Source organism: Limulus polyphemus, unplaced genomic scaffold (assembly GCF_000517525.1).
Source record: "Limulus polyphemus unplaced genomic scaffold, Limulus_polyphemus-2.1.2 Scaffold5713, whole genome shotgun sequence".
Lineage (NCBI taxonomy): Eukaryota > Metazoa > Arthropoda > Merostomata > Xiphosura > Limulidae > Limulus > Limulus polyphemus.
The window spans coordinates 12589-30634 of NW_013671323.1; the positions used below are offsets into that span (position 1 = coordinate 12589).

The 18046-nt window shown below is 33.3% G+C and overlaps 2 protein-coding genes across 3 annotated transcripts in view; one reads left to right on the top strand and one right to left on the bottom strand.

The window, feature by feature from the left end:
- The first annotated feature begins 344 nt into the window (after positions 1–344).
- Positions 345–9206, top strand: LOC106472899 (U6 snRNA-associated Sm-like protein LSm4). Its single transcript, XM_013933568.2, has 5 exons — positions 345–394; positions 3635–3676; positions 4919–5017; positions 8177–8357; positions 8970–9206. The coding sequence occupies exons 1-5, from the start codon at positions 392–394 to the stop codon at positions 9083–9085; spliced, it is 441 nt and encodes a 146-aa protein (XP_013789022.1). The 5' UTR covers positions 345–391; the 3' UTR covers positions 9086–9206.
- A 1457-nt stretch (positions 9207–10663) lies between these two features.
- The window catches only part of LOC106472898 (rho GTPase-activating protein 100F-like), a 37717-nt gene continuing 30334 nt past the window's right edge, over positions 10664–18046 (bottom strand). For both annotated transcript variants that reach the window (XM_022401443.1, XM_022401442.1), the window contains exons 6-7: positions 15880–16078; positions 10664–11311 (exon numbers count right to left, since the gene is read on the bottom strand). In XM_022401443.1, the coding sequence (XP_022257151.1) occupies positions 11187–11311; positions 15880–16078 (324 nt within the window). In that variant the 3' untranslated portion in view covers positions 10664–11186. The remainder of the gene's footprint in view (positions 11312–15879; positions 16079–18046) is intronic.

The following is an 18046-nucleotide window of genomic DNA, read 5'->3' on the forward strand; positions in this document are numbered from 1 at the left end:
GGTGTCTAGCACACACTGGATTATTCGTGATGTTCCCCTATCGTTCTAGAAACTCATCATGTGTTACAAGCGTCACGTGACTTCCGCTGTCGTAACACAGGGTTTGAATCCCTGCGATGGACAAAGTGCAGATAGCCCATTTTTTAGCTTTGCCCAAGAAAATAACATCATTTATTTCGCTAATAAATAACATGCCTTACAAGTTCTGCACCGTCTATTTTATTTCTAACATTTTATCTTTGTTTATTAAATCATATTTTTAAATATTCAGATCTCTTGCTCGCAGATTTTATATATATATATATATAATTCTTCATTTTTTTTTAAATTGAAAGACTGCCGTGCCATCTACACTTCGTTATGTAAGATAAGAGTCAGTCGAAATTTAACGATGGTATGTGACGTTTTAATAATATGAGCTACTAAACTAATTTTCCATTATGTTTTAAGTATTTATTGTTCATACATGTAATGTGTATATTTATTGACCTTTGGATTGTTAATTGTGTAACCATGATATATGTGAAATTAGACTATTGTTGTCTAACTCTTAAGGTTTACGCCGGTACCTATAGCTGAGAATGGGAGTCAATACTGGGCTAAGCCTAACGTTAGACCTAACATTCTGTTGTTCTTTAGTTATTATTCTCTAAGTTACTAGTAAACTATCTAACCCCTGGGAAGTTAGATATGAAATTCAAGGACAACAATATGTTGACCAGATTGTGCGGTTTTTTTTATTACGTGAGAAATGGGTACCACGAGACAAAATTTTGCGCGAAAATTTCTGATGTCATTTGATAGGATGGAAACTTGCGCAAAAAATAATCGCGTCAAAAAATTTAATGCAACACATCTAAGGTCTATTTTGGTCGATACTGCTATTATACACAGTGGAAGTAAGCAGAGAGAAAACTGAGTAAACAGATATTGCATGGATGGATTTTATTTTGTAAATGTAATACTTGAGTCGTAGTCGTAGTGAACGGGAAACATGTTCTTCCCGAGGATCAAAAATTAAATTTAAAGTCTAGTCTGTTGGTCCATCTAGAATCTAGACCATCCCACTCCACTCTACCAAACTTTAAAACAAACATAAAAATCACTCAAAGCCAGTCTTTATCACTTGGATGTTTATTAACTTTAATAATTAAGCCTTCTTTTAAACAGATTACATCCATCACGTCTGAAAACAACCTACTCCTAAAGCCAACCACTCTGTTAGAAAAATAGTTATATTAATTAAAGATGACTCTTACTCTGCCAAAATGTATGTTTATGTCCCCTGATATGAATCCATTTGTAAAGCAGCCACATTGTCCTTTCAGCCAATAACACCTAAGACCTTAAGTATCTTCAGCAAATTTTAGAAATTTACTGACAATTCCTTAAATATTTTAAATGTTGTAATTTGTACTTATAAAAGCAAAAGTCAGTGTAGTAGTTCTTATTTACATGTGTGTATAACTTTTCTTTTAATCACTGTCATGATTAATAACCTGTATTATCACCATATTTTAATTATTATTAGATATGTGTTACCAAGTTGACAATCCCCACAATAATAAAACTTCCTGTGTCAGCACAGTTTACTTTGAGCATAAAGTACTATCATAAATAAGAATTCCTAGCCACAGGCTTGTGTAGTCTTAGTTCTCAGCACTTAGTAACTATACATAGAAATTTAGAAGATAACAGCTTGAAAACCCAGGATTTGACTCGGATATGTATTGATAATCGGTGGGTGGTGATGACTAGCTGCCTTCCCTCTAGTCTTACACTGCTAAATTAGGGACGGCTAGCGCAGATAGCCCTCGTGTAGCTTTGCGCGAAATTCAAAAACAAAACAAACAATGTATTGATAATATAGCCACACAAAGAGACATCTGACATTATAGTTCATAATGGAACTAAAAGTTAAAATTCTTAGATGTGATGATAAACGAGGCATATCAAACTATCCCCAGTTTAAAGACTGGTGTCATAGACTGCTCAGCCTACAGAATAAAGGATATTTATAATTTGGACACATCATTACAACCTTACTTGACATTGGATACCCTGAACACTTGATAAAGAAGAGATTAAGGAAGACAAACTTCAAGATTAAACATGGAAAAAGTTAGACATGCTGCCAATAAACATGGAAAAGGTTAGACATGTTAATAAACATGGAAAAGTTAGACATGTTGCCAATAAACATGGAAAAAGTTAGACATGTAGCCAATAAACATGGAAAAAGTTAGACATGTAGCCAATAAACATGGAAAAAGTTAGACATGTAGCCAATAAACATGGAAAAAGTTAGACATGTAGCCAATAAACATGGAAAAAGTTAGACATGTAGCCAATAAACATGGAAAAAGTTTGGCATGTTACCAGTAAACATGAAAAAAGTTAGGCACATTCTTAATAAACATGGAAAAGTTAGACGTGTTGTCATATTCCCCTGTGTTGAAGATCTCTCTTGAAAACCTCCAAAGATCATGTTAAGTGTATAAAGTTACATCATATGGTCACACACCAATCCATCTAAAGACCCAATAAGACAGCTAAAACACCATAACGTTTCTTGTAAACTTGAACATTAGGAAGGTAAAAGTTTAACAGGCATAGAGCATTTTAATATTCTGTTTGTGTTCAATAAAATAATGTTGAAATTGTGATAATACTTTTAAAAAATCAGATTTATAATATATTCAGCGAAGCTAACAATAAAGTCAGCAAAACCTGAATATCCAGGTAGTTGATTGAAGTCCTGAGAAGTGGACAGCACACTTGCCTTTCTAAAATTAAATCTTAGCCTTCTCAGGAATTTTCTGAAGACTGCATCAGTTTAGCATCACAGATGTGATATGAATTAATAGATAGTTAGCATCTAATAATAATAACAATACAAATGAGAAACTAACTAGTGTTAACATATAAATGATCATATAGACAACAGTTACTCTCCATAATCTTACCAGAAGTACTATGTTACAACGTGAATGTCAGCAGGTGTCACAGTGATAATTTTTTTACTTTGTTTTAGGCCTTGACATTAATGCTAGTTAAGTTGCTTGGGACAAGTGTAACTGTCATTTGGATATCTGATTTCTCTACATAGTTCCCCAGTCAAACAAACAGAAATTATTCAACTTAATTCCTGTTCTTGCACAATTTGTTAATTACCATTGGCAATTTCTAGTACATTTAAGACGTTAGTTTACTTCCTAATATGTATAGTACATTTAAGATGTTAGTTTAATTTCCTCATATGTATAGCACATTTAAGATGTTAGTTTATTTAACTTCCTAATATGTATAGCACATTTAAGATGTTAGTTTAACTTCCTCATACGTATAGTACATTTAAGACTTTAGTTTATTTAACTTCCTAATATGTATAGTACATTTTTACCTTATATTGTTCCTGACAAATAATATGAATATTTCAACTAATATTCATATAAACAGTCATTAAGTAAATACCTACCAAGTATCTATTACAACTCTGTTTCTTGCATTTGTACTCCAAGACAATTACATTTCATTATTCAATAACTATTTGGTAAAACATTTGTAGAAGTTTCTTATATACATTGTTCTAGACAGTTTTGTTACAGGTATTTATGGGAACATTTCTTTTCAGCTGCCTCTTTCATTGTTGCGAACAGCTCAGAATCACCCTATGGTAAGTAATTTACTTTGGTTTCTATATAACAAGTTTTATGGTACATAATATTGTTGAGTTAAACATAGAACAAGAGACACCACATATAAAAAATAATTTCATTATAGGGTACTGTTGTGGTGTTTAGTATCATACGAGTACCAGAGTTGGTGGTATTGCCTATTACCAGTTTTAAGTTGTACCTGATTAGCATTATAAAATCATCATTCAACTTACCAATGTAGTGGTGCAACAGTCAGAATAATCAAATATTGTTCTTTAGAGACTAACAACCAAGTGACCAATTATGATCTTGCAATATCAGTTATAACCAATTACAGTGTTATTTTTGAAGGATATGTTGTTTTTATAATTTTATTATATCCTTGTTTCACAACCTCATTTCATGAAAACCAGATATTTTTGTAGTGAATCAAACATAATTAAGATGGGTGTTCCCACTGGTTAACAGTCACCAAACCTGGCCAAGCTGAGCTTTTGTTAGAAAATTAAAGGCCTGAAACAGTTCTTAGAATTCATTCTGCCTGAAATTAAACTAGGACAAACTTATCACTTGAACATCATACTGTATAAAAATAAAACCCAGTGATATTGATAAGATATCCTTGAACAAAGTTTAAGCCATGATTTTTTTATGTTTATTTTCTTACAAATTTATCCTTGACAGTGAAGTTTTTAAGAGATAGAAAAAAATTCCAAAGAAAATGTCATTAACTGATTATAATTTATCAGTTCTGATGAACCAATTAGTGATCTTATTATTTCAACCAGTGCCCAACATTATAATATATATATATGTGTATATTTTCAAAACTGATTTTCTCATTTGTCAAAACTGTGTATAAACTCATTTAATATATCATATAATCTGCTAATATAAACTTGCATCATGATTAGACTTGAACACAAATGTACATTGAAAACAGAAACAAGTTTTTCATAATTAAGTAAAGCTTATTACCTTAATAGGAAGAAAAGGAAATAATTAAATATGTTTTACCTAAAAGTAGTTAATGAAAGTGAAGCAAAAAAAATTTTCAATTATTTGATGAAAACTTTAGACAAAGTACCTTTCTGAAATGTAATATAAGGGTAAAGTGTGTTCATATAGCACTGGAAAGAGCCTTTGGCATATCCTTTTCTCTTGATTTACTGTTACAAGATTTGTTATTGTTTCTGTAAAGTGCACTGAACTACTTTGGTACACATGTTTCTCCAAATGTTTTTTTTTCTTTTTTGTAGTTGGTGGAGCTGAAAAATGGAGAAACCTACAATGGTCACTTGGTCAGCTGTGACAACTGGATGAACATCAATCTTCGAGAGGTTATCTGTACATCAAGGGTCAGTATACTTTTCCCTATGTTATACTGCTGCTTTTGAATCCTGCAACTTTTTATACTATGTAATCATTAAGGACAATGTCATCAGTAGAAAAAATTAAGTATCTACATGTATGTTTCTTATCCTTAAGGTCATTGGCATGTCTGATCTTTTGTAAATGACCAAAAGGAGTTACTACCACTGTGTTTTAGCAGTCCTGTTGTCATGGTTTCAATTTAAAGAGGCTTTTCCTTCGTTGCCTACTTAAAAGGTTGAGCAAGAGGGATTCAAGGAATCATTAGGTATCTAAAGTAAGATTTTGAGGTGATTTTATTGTTGATTAGGTCAAATTATTGTCATTGTGGATCGTAAATCGAGTTTGATGGATTAATTATCTCTACTTTGTTAGCATGTTTGTCTTTCAACAACTAGTTTCCTTTATCTACCAAGTTCTCTAATTTGAGAATCTAATATTTTTAAAAGACTTCTCACATGAGCTATCTTCTTGTTGATATGGGTAGGTATCAATAAAGAAAAAAGAAATTGTTAAATAACTGTAATTAGTCAAACAGAAAATACCCAACTCATAAAAGTGCAAAAAATAAAAAAATCTACATAGCAGTAGTTAGTGCATAGAGTTACAATAATCTAAAAAGGCTTTCCTTTGATAAAGCACTAACGTAACTGCACCAAAAGAAATTATTTTTTTTCTTTAGAGAAAAGTAGAATGAACAATGAAAGAGCATTATTAAACATTCATAAAACATGATAATATGACTGAACATATAAACGTACATAAAATATATATATATGACTGAACATATAAACGTACATAAAATATATATATATATGACTGAACATATAAACACATAAAACATATGTATAATATGACTGAACATATAAACGTGTAAAGCATGATAATATGACTGAACATTATTAAACATACATAAAACATTATAATTTGACTGAACATATAAAAACATAAAATATGATAATAACATTATTAGACATACATAAAACATATGTATAATATGACTGGACATAAATCATCAGTAGATTAATTAGAAAATAAAATTTTGTGAATTAATGGCTGACACCCCTGTAGCAAAAATATTTGCAATTAGAACCAGACTACTACTACTACCAGATGGCTATCCGCATATCTGGAATGAACTGCTAGTTAGGTACATGTCTGTAAGAGACAGTTATTACTGAACCGTTAGTTAGGTACATGTCTGTAAGAGACAGTTATTACTAAACCGTTAGTTAGGTACATGTCTGTAAGAGACAGTTATTACTGAACTGTTAGTTAGGTACATGTCTGTAAGAGACAGTTATTACTAAACCGTTAGGTACATGTCTGTAAGAGACAGTTATTACTAAACCGTTAGTTAGGTACATGTCTGTAAGAGACAGTTATTACTAAACCGTTAATTAGGTACATGTCTGTAAGAGACAGTTATTACCGAACCGTTAGTTAGGAACATGTCTGCAAGAGACAGTTATTACCAAACCGTTAGTCAAGTACATGTTCGTAAGGGACAGTTATTACCAAACCGTTAGTTAGGTACATGTCTGTAAGAGACAATTATTACTAAACCGTTAGTTAGGTACATGTCTGTTAGAGACAGTTATTAATAAACTGATAGTTAGGTACATGTTTGTAAGAGACAGTTATTACTAAACCTTAGTCAAGTACATGTCTGCAAGAGACAGTTATTATCAAACCATTAGTTAGGTACATGTCTGTAAGAGACAGTTATTACTAACCTTAGTCAAGTACGTGTCTGTAAGAAACAGTTAGTACTGAACCGTTAGTTAGGTACATGTCTGTAAGAGACAGTTATTACCAAACCGTTAGTTAGGTACATGTCTGTAAGAGACAGTTATTACTAACCTTAGTCAAGTACATGTCTGTAAGAGACAGTTATTACCAAACCGTTAGTTAGGTACATGTCTGTAAGAGACAGTTATTACTAAACCTTAGTCAAGTACATGTCTGTAAGAGACAGTTATTATTAAACCTTAGTCAAGTACATGTCTGCAAGAGACAGTTATTACCAAACTGTTAGTTAGGTACGTGTCTGTAAGAGACAGTTATTATTAACACAGAAAGAAATGAGTCTGAGTTCTAGGTTAATGTGAACACATGTAGTGAATAGAAATCACATACATTTTTCTTTTTTGATAATCTAAACATTATATCAGACTTCAGTCTAACTTTGTGTGTTATCTTAGCCTACTATGGAGATTGTTTTATATATTTATACTATATTTACTGATTTTTTTATGTCCTCCTCAACATAGCAAAGCTTTTCAAAAAAGCCAGTGACAGATCTATCCCAATTGAATTATACTTTATTTCTTAACAAATCAAATTGGTCTGTTGTTTTCATAATTTGAAAATAAATCATTTCTTTATACAAAATATAAACAATACACCATATTTCTATGTTCTCCCTAGTCTTATTTTTCTTTGAGTTACTCTCAAAAATATGCTTCAGTTTATACTTCATTTACCATCAGCTTTATATGTTTTCACATTAGTAATAAGTAGGTTTATCTACCTTGCACGTCAGTAATAAATTATCTTTGTTTCTTTTCTTTGCAACCACTTGGTTTCTTTCCTTCATGTTGTAGGTTACAAAAATGTTGACCAAGTTTGGCATTCAAGATCTTGCTCAGTGGACAGTTACTACATCATCACTTGGGAAGTTGTATATATATCCTGAGTTCTCTGATATTTCCATTTTATTTTGGAGTGTTTTCCGGATGTCAAAATTTTAAAATCTGATCTTTGCCAATTGTCAAAATAAAAGGCTTTTATTTATACGTCTTAGTAGTGTAAATATATACTATGTTGTTGTTGGGCTTAGGATTCTTCTACAGTAGGTGTAATGAAGGGAGTTAATACACAGAGCCTCAAGAATTCTTAAGATAGATTTGAATGTGACATTGTCTATATAGAATCATAATTATATTTAATAATACCTATTAACAAGACTACTGCTAAGGTTTTATTTTATAGTGTTTCCCACTTGTAGTTGATGTATATAGCAGTAACAAATCAGATCATTTTAATGTTCCGCATTATAACATTCTCAGCTCGGTCTGATTCATGTTTAGAACAATATTAACTAGTAGGTAAATCTGAAGTAAGATGAAAGTTTCTTGTTTCAGGACGGTGATAAGTTTTGGAGGATGCCGGAATGTTACATCAGAGGCAGTACCATCAAGTACTTAAGAATACCAGATGAAGTGATCGACATGGTGAAGGATGAAGTATTAGCAAAGGGTAGGGGACGAGGTGATGCTAGAAGAGGAGGAGGGGCTGGCCAAAGGGGTAGAGGTGGTGGCAGAGGTAAGAGAAGTGGAATATTCTTCCTAAAAGTAATAATGTGTTTAAACTTAAATTTCTGAAAATATTCAATTCTTCTACACAATATGTATCAATGTTTTTTTGTCCCAGTGGCTCATAGGTAAGTCTGAAGGTTTATAAATATTTTTATATGAATTTGTAGCTTTGAAATTTTGCTAAGATTGCATTGTGATATGTTTATTTAACAAAAACAATTAAAATGCTAACCTTTATAGTAGATTTTGATTTGAAAAATAGCACATGCAGTTTATTGCTGGCATACATTAAATTAATGGGCTGATGTAGGAGTTATTACTGACTGCATTTTTTTACTCTGTCAGAGTAAAATAATGCTTGTTTCTGTTAGAATCAGTATTTGGGTTTTCATCAAATATGGTAGTGTATAATGTATTATCTTAATCCTATTGCCAGTTAACAATTGTGCTTTTTAGCTGTATCAGCATAGCTAAGTGATATTATCCAAACAAGCTTTACAAGTCCATGTTGTATGTTTCACATGCATTCTATGGTTGAGCTTTTAAAAAAAGGCTCAACACTCTAATCATAATCTGTCAGTAGTAGCACTAATACATAAATATCAATTTATTTTTTCAGGTGCCTTTGGTGCACGAGGAGGAGGAAGAGGTGGTGGCAGTGGAGGTCCACCACGTGGTGGTGGTGGTGGTTCTGGAAGAGGTAGTAGTAGACCAAAGCCAAACAGAGAGAGATAATTGTGTGTATAGTCAGTTTATTGTATTACTTTTCATTTGTTAGGATTCAACTTTAGTGAGTGGATGCTTTTTTGTATAAAAAGAAAATTGAAGATAAAGTCTATCTTTTCAAGTTGTTTAACTCTTTCAATACGGGGTCAGTCAATGTGATGACATAATAACCATTTTGTGCTTGTTATAGTTGTCATGCTATAACTTTTAAATTAGTAAGCAAAAATCAACGAAATTGGGCAGATTATCAGTAAACATTACAATGCTGGCATATGCAAAATAACTAATTTTTTATTAAGTCTTAAGGTTTGTAAAGCAGTGTTTCTCATGCCTGTTTTTTCTTTTCACATCTTGCCTATCTATCACACAAAGTAATTTTCATTTTAAGATTAAAAATACTGTTATGCATTAGAAATTTTTGAAATTTCATATGCAAAATCTTTGTAATATCTGGATAGTTATCAAACGTTATTTTCAGTAATTAATCTCTGTATCGGTTTGGTAGATTTGACCAATCTTGCAATCACCATAAAAAATGAGGAAATGAACACAAAACATAAAGGTTTAGACAAAATAGATTAAATCTCATAACATTTATATATTTTTATTATATTGTCCGTTCACCCGTGCCTGGCTAACAATACAGAAGCTACAATAACGAGATTCACGTGCACTCATGTTACTGTATCAAAAAACATAAAACTGACCTTTGGTCTGTACAAAGTAACTTGTCTTGACTGTGTTTTAGTGGATTAGAATTTTGTAAAATACAGTCACATTTCAATTATTATACATTATATATGCATATAGATTATTTCTATTTTCAAAATTTGATCTTAAAGTTATTATTCCTAAAACATAGAACAGTAAATAAAGAAGTAAAGCAAACAATTATTTCTTCTAGTTACCATCTTTGTACTCGGTTGCTAAGCCTTTAAAATTTTGCACTTGGAGGATATGAAACAAAATAATTTTTTTAGGTGCTATATATAAATTTGAATAACTAAAAAATCATAAATTACTACATTAATACCATATACTTCTACTATAATTTATCAAGCTTAGTAACTAATATATATTTTAGTCTAAAAAAATATGAAATTTCGAGCAGACAAATGACACACCCTACCTCGTTGAAATATTGGTTTCAAAGAAAGAAATGGCGTCAAGACTGTTAAAATGGCTGAGAAAGCCACTAGGGGGACATTCTGAGCTTCCAATTGGTTATTCTTGTCATATATAAAAGTAAGTGTATATAATGGAGCGATTCCAAGAATGGAAAGAGGTGGGTGGGGTGCCATTGTGCTTGATTTATTACATGAGCAATATCTTAGCAAATAGAAAAGATAAGATGTTCTTATTTTATATTCTTGCTTGTCAATATCGGTAATTTGAGTTTTTAATTCGTTCGAAACTATAGACTTTCACAAACATCTAATTTGAACCAGTTTGAAAAGAGTGGGTGGTGTTAACTAGCTGCCTTCCCTCTAGAGAATCACATCAAATTTCAGGATGCTACAGCGCGCGAAATCAAACAAACAAATCTTTTATTATGTATGAAAGTGACTAGAAAAACCAAGCCCAGACTTTAAGAGGATAAATCGTTTATTAAAAACAAGGGATAGACGGACAGTAATCTCTGTGTAACAAGTCCGTTGTCGACATAACAACTTTACAAGAAAAATAACAATATGTAATTGCTCTTTCGTCGGGTGTTGCAAACAATCAACTAGCAAAACAACAATACTTGGATTTCCACGAGCGGAATTAGGAACATCCCATGTTAACAAAGGGGAGGACAACATGTAAGGAGTAGATGGTTAAAGCGCCACCTGGTGATTATTATTAACTTTTGCATTCTAATTTGAGGAGGGCTAATCACATTTAAACGATGTATTATTACATAATTTCTATTTATTTGGGACTTACAACAAATAACGGAACTATAACTTGCTGTATTAGAAAGATACAGTGTAGAAATAAAATAAAACCCTCCAAAAATTAATTGAGGCAGTTTTCTCATAATTTGTCTTTGGCTTGGCCATGCCGTAGTTAAAACTATGGCACGCAGTTATTGTTGTAGTACGGCTAACACGCAGTCTGGTAAAACTCAGTGACCAACTGACCACTCTACTGTCTTCTGTGATGTCGTTCTTCCGTTATCATTACCACCATTGTCTTCTACGGGAGTTTGACTGTTTTTTCCACTTGTGCTTGAATCGCTGCTTCCCTCCCCTGGTGACAAAACAGATAACAAATAATTTAATACTGTTACTTTATTTCAAGTTCAACATCAAATGATAAAATAAATTAACTTGTGTATTCGTCAGAGAACTAAACAATTCCTGGAAATTAAAACATTTTTTTTTATATAAAGTCGTCGTAAGCTTTTTTGATATATACACACACACAAAAAATCTGGATAGAGACAATATTTTCAACCAGAACGGCAACAAAATCTCCTAGATTCAGACGATAAGGATTATTAAAGGATTTACTGTTACGGCTATAAGGCAGCTGAAAGTGTGTAGGTGTACAGCAAAACATTGCGGCTCGTACCTTGGACCTTCCAAAGATGCTCAGGATATCGGGTTAGTTGTATCTTTAATCCGACAACAAATGTAGGCACAGTTACTTCCATGGAATGTACCACCAGGGGGATTATACTTGTTTTTGTTTTATTTTTATAGTTAAACCCAAAGTTACACAATGGGCTATCTGTATTGTACTCACCATGGGTATCGAAACCCGATTTTTAGCGTTATAAGCCCACTGGGGAGCAGGGGTTTTACTATAAAACTGTAACTCACGCCCTAATATGGAGTTAGTTTATGACATCAGTACCTAGCCTCCCAGCAAAGAAATTGTTAAAAGAGTTACTATCATCGTCAAACCGAACGTCTATAAATATTAAAAGCCAAAATTATAATGGCACAAAAGTTGTGCAGTCACCTCATGATATATATGAATACGACAATGGGGGAAAACCCCTGGTTGTCATGGCCTAGAACAACAATGAAACACGAACTACAAGTGAATTCTGGCTTTTGTTATTCTAGAATTTTACGGATTATTGTTGTTAACCTGATTTCTTGTTATCTGCCAGATATTAACATATTTCATATAACTACTATGTATAACCAACTTCAGATGTTTCGTGTTAGTGGATTGTTGAAGTACGTTTCTTAAGTTTAGTCAAATTGCTTTTGTTGGGTGATTTGGTTGGCAGACAAGAAGTGACTCATCCTCTAACATTTAAACGGGCCAATGGTAATTAATAAAATAGGTGATGCATTATAAGACAAGATTCCTATCTACGTTTTAGTAATACAAAAGGTCAGAGCGTGACCCAGTGGCTAGTGTGTCGGACTTTGGATCTGAACTTTCATGGTTCGTGTCCCATTATTACTAAAAGAAAGAAATCACGCTACGTACTTGGGAGCTATGAGTATGTTATAAGAATAACAGTCATATCCCACTATGCTATTAGAACAGCCCAATGGATGTTGTTGACCAACTTCCTTCCCTCTAGTCTACCACTTCAAAATTAAGGACGGCGAGTGCAGATGGTCCTGGAGTAGCTTTGCATGAGTATTACAAAAAGACCTTGATTTATTTGTCAAATATTAATATGTAATCAAGTACGTATTTCAGAACATTGTTATTTTAGCGTGAAGTTAAACAATGGACTATCTGCGCTCTGTCCACAACGGGGAATCGGACCCCGGATTTTAAAATTTAAGTGCGGAACTTACCGTTGACCCACTGTGAGTGTTTCAGAATGATCAATGAATACGATGTCAAACAAACAAAGTAACGTATAGGTTTTGTACTTGTATAAAGAGATAAAAACATTTCTTACCAGCAGTACCCGAAGAGGTTAACTTTAGCTCAGTAAGAAAATAATTTGTTTTCGTCAGTTCTTTGGGCCAAGAAGCAATGTGGCGACATCTCATGGAAAACCAAAAGATCATTCAAGCTTCGGGGTTACAAATAAAAAAAAATCATTCAAAGCCTCGGGATTACAATTAAAAATTATAAACCAAAGGATTGTTCGAGGATTTGGGATTATAAATAAAAAACGGGTCATTCACGAATTCGGAGTTATGGATAAAAACAAAAGAATAATTCAAGGCTCTAAAATTAACATTGGAAACAAACGATGATTTAACGTGTCAGGAGTTACGATTAAAAAAGTGATTACTCAATGCTTTTGAGATAGCTATGAAAATATCCTACAAATATAGGCCAAGAGATGACATTAATTTGTTTACCAGTACACCGTTTGCCAAAAACAGGATACTGAGTTGGATTATATTTAATTATATAGCAACTACACGTCGTGTTTTAAATTTCCAAACAAGGAGAGGGGGGGTGCTGTTTTCTTTTATTTCGTCTCCCAAGATCAGATCAAGAAATTATCATTATTCTACCCTAAAGCGTCTAGTGAAAATATATTTAATGGCACAATTACCAGACAAGAATAAAAAAGGTTTTCAGTTGTTCTGTGGTCCCGCTTCAGACTTATTAACGTGGTTACTTCCAACTTTAAGTTTAAAAAAAACAATTTAACTACTATTAAGAAAACTTACTTAATTTTAACTTGTAACGCTCTTTTCTAAGGATAGATGGAGATGAAAAACTTTGCTAATTTAGAACAACCGTGAAATATAGTTTTGAGTTGTAAAATTTGCATTTTATTGAGGCTTCTGCCAGATTTATTGAGTTAGTACAAATGTTAAGTTAACTAAAAAATTTTTTTCTGACGCTAATTACATAAATTTTCTGAATGTGCATTTTGTATTTATATCAAAGCAATGAATAAGACTTATCTTTCGCCGTCGACTGTTGTGAGCAACTGTGAGAGAAAGCAGTCAGCAGCATGCTAACAGATTGATTGTCACTATTATAATATACCCACAGCTTAAATTGCGGGATAAAGTTTTGTGTTATCGCATAGATTAGAACCCAACTCGCCAGCTCCGATATCCAGAGCTCTACCACAATGACCAACCCCACGCCCCACAAATTTATTACACTGTTAGTATACTGACTTGTATTTGCAACCTAAACGGCTTTTATAACGTACCCAGAGCTAAATGATGGAGTGTGTTCTCCAACATAACGTGGGCTCGAACCTTGGACTACGGTAAGAATAAAGTATCTAGATATTCAGTTTTTAACGATAACTGAAAATTTAACCTGATATTATTCATAAAAAATAAAACTGCATCTAGTTGTTTTCACGGCAAGATCTTATTATCATACAGGCCAAGCAGTTTTGCAAACGAAAGTACATTTATTATTATTATTACGGAAGTCCATTATCTGATTCTCTCACTTATTCAACTTTATTATTAAATGCTAATTCCATAACAAATGTCTCTAAGTCAACCGAACCACTTATGTAATTTTTAGTCACAATACAGGGTCCACATAAGATCTGGAAATCCAGAAAGGGTGGAATAAAATATAGGGATCTGGGGAGCCTTTCGTTGTGGTTTCTATGGGCGTGGTGGAAGTAGTGTTTTCTGTTTTCCCAGAGCAAGCAAACCTCACTGCTATGGCCACAGCCGTCCACATCTTCCAACGATTCTGTGAACACACTCGGTCTGTGGTGTTTTCCTTCAGCCGTTTGGCATTTTATTAGTACCAATGTAAGTTCTTCGCTGGCCTTTTTTGCGGCTAACTTTCTGCCTTGCTTTCTCCTCCAGTGGTGTTATGTCATGACCGCATCCGGCTTGCTTTCTCCTCCAGTGGTGTTATGTCATGACCGCATCGGGCTTGCTTTCTCCTCCAGTGGTATTATGTCATGACTGCACCTGGCTTGCTTTCTCCTCCAGTGGTGTTATGTCATGACTGCACCCGGCTTGCTTTCTCCTCCAGTGGTGTTATGTCATGACTGCATCCGGCTTGCTTTCTCCTCCAGTGGTGTTATGTCATGACCACATCGGGCTTGCTTTCTCCTCCAGTGGTATTATGTCATGACTGCACCCGGCTTGCTTTCTCCTCCAGTGGTGTTATGTCATGACTGCATCCGGCTTGCTTTCTCCTCCAGTGGTGTTATGTCATGACTGCATCCATATCTAGTGCACTGGTAGCACGTAAAGCGCTTTGGTACCTTCAGTTAATTTGTAGTTATTGTTTATGCGTTTGTTGAATTTCGCGCAAAGCTTCTCGAGAACTGTCTGCGCTGTATGTGCCCAATTTTGAAGTGATAGACTAGAGAGAAAACAATCAGCATAACCCATGTCAACTCTTGGGCTACTCTAACAACAAGTAGTGGGATTAGCCGTGATATTATAACGTCCACATAGCTGAAAGATCAAGTATATTCGACGACGGGATCCGATCCCATCAGGCCGTGTAAGACCCCCCATTTGCAAGTAAGTTTCGAGTCTGATGCTTCTTACGTCTTACCTCCGAGATAATTTGGAATCTTGACAGGTAATCTGCTGATTGTTGTTACAGTTCTCAATGATTTTTGGTAAAATATATATATATATATCCATCTACCAAAAAAAGAAAATATTTGTATCTCCTCCAGTTCTTTTCAATTTCTGGGTTGACGAACGCTGTTGTATTCTTCATAGCACAGTATATAGTCAATACAATTTGCAAGAGAATTACTGAAATACCGGTGTGCGCCTCCTGGGGTTGAAATGTGGTTTGGTTGACTTAGAGATTTGTTGTTAAACTTTTTGAACACGTGACCTGATGCGCACACGATGATGAATAACTTACGAATTTTTTTTTTCAGTTTTATTTGAGTTTCTCCCCGAAATAATCACATAAGTACAGACCTCTATGGACAGGCCAGGTATCCAGAAGATATCGTAGCACGTCGATAGGTTTCTGCAAATCGTCACTTCTTTCTCTCGGCATTGTGTGACACATGACAACTGGGCCAAAGCAAACTGCTAAGTTCTGGGAGGTCATCTTGTTTCTTTCACTATAACTGGCCACTTGCTTCAAGTGATCCATCAAACACAAAATCGTACACTAGAACATAGGAAAACATAAGAGAACCTCTTTAATCAGAAAGAGGTATCGAATGGCATTATGATATTTTATTTATACCCTTATGCCAGCTGTTGTTTAATTAATAAACTGAATTGGAATGTTCTATATTTATTTGATAACATTTCACTTATTCCACTTACACCCAGAAGACTAAACATAGAACACATATGCAACTATGTACTTTGTCTGTGTTAATGTCACTAAAAGTGATAAAACTCTTCAAACCTTATACTTTAGTGACTACAAGTTTCAAATATGTGAATATTAGACACATATATTAACACTTTTCATAAGTGTTACTTATCAAGATCTAACCTTTTGAAAACACAAGAAAAAAAAAAGACAAACCTTTGTTTTCTGTTGGTGTTTGTTCAACACTTCTTTTACTATTGTAGAAAACAGTATTTTGTATTTATGGCAAATCTACTAAAATTGTCCCACTTTATTTCCCTACTGACCAAAGGGACAGCAGCCAGTCAGCACCGCCCTACTACCCACCATCACCCTTAAAGCGTCAGGAATACTTTGTGACATCGCACGTGTTCGATCCATCTCGCCACCTCCGAAATCCAGAGTTCTAGCACTAACGCATAATGAGAACTTCTGTCTCAAAGTTACCAGCTCAAGAACTTCTCAATACAAAATAATCACCATAATAGATTCTAGTGAGAAGACAGAATAACTTAGTTGAATTTAATTTACGATATTTCATTAATCACCTGGACATCTTCTTGTTAAACTAAATAACACGAATAATACTGAATGAAACGTTTCATCCATCAGCTAGACATAGAAACGTTTCATTCAGTATTCTTTGTGTTATTTAGTTTAACCAGAAATTTAGTTTAACCAGAATATGTCTAGCTGATGGATAGTATTCTTTGTGTTGAATGAAACATTTATTCCATCAGGTAATCATATTCTGGTCAAGCTAAACAATACGAAAATACTGGATGAAATGTTTTTTTCACGAGATACGAAATATACTGGTTAAATTAAACAATACAACAAATATCAGAAGAAACATTATGGAATACAAATATCGATTATATGCAATTTTTGTAATATCCCCCCCGCCCCCACTCACACCAATTAAACGTAATTTTTGTAAAGTCCCCCCCATATGTAAATATGTACGGAAATAGTAAGGTTTGTCATAAAAACAAAATACAAATTCCGTTTTCTAAAATAAACGCACAAAACAAAGAAATATAGATATACTATGTCACTAATATGATAATGCGTTTAGTTCTACATTTTCTTATTTGTTTTTTAAAGCAATGTGAATTATTTAGTATTTCTTCTGGTACCATGAATGTTTGGTATTTTTATAGTAAACAGGTTCACACCTGACTACTATTTTCACCTAGTATCAATCAATTATAAAGATACACGTGCTTTATAAAAATGTTCGCTAGGTGGCGAGTAATTTCTCAAATAAAGATACATGTGCTTTATAAAGGTATTCGCTAGATGGTGAGTAATTTCTCAAATAAAGATACACGTGCTTTATAAAGGTATTCGCTAGATGGTGAGTAATTTCTCAAATAAAGATACACGTGCTTTATAAAAAAATATTCGTTAGGTGGCGAGTAATTTCTAGAATTTGAAGAGGGAATCGTTCCCAAAATAGCAGTGTCGATAATATAATAATAATAAAATAAAAATTCCGCGCTGAATACCTGCATAATCGGTCACTTATTTACTACCTGCTGTAGGCCTAAATCCAAAACATTGCTATTACTAGTAAACAGTAAAAGAAAGAATTAATATTTCTTTCACTATGGAGATGAAAACATCCAACTTGTGCTCTATTTTTATTTCATGGAAACTCGATTTCATACTTCCCTATAAAAATAATCTAGATTTATTCCTTAGAAGTTATGAAAGTAAATAAGAGTATATATATATATATATATATATATATATATATATATATATATATAT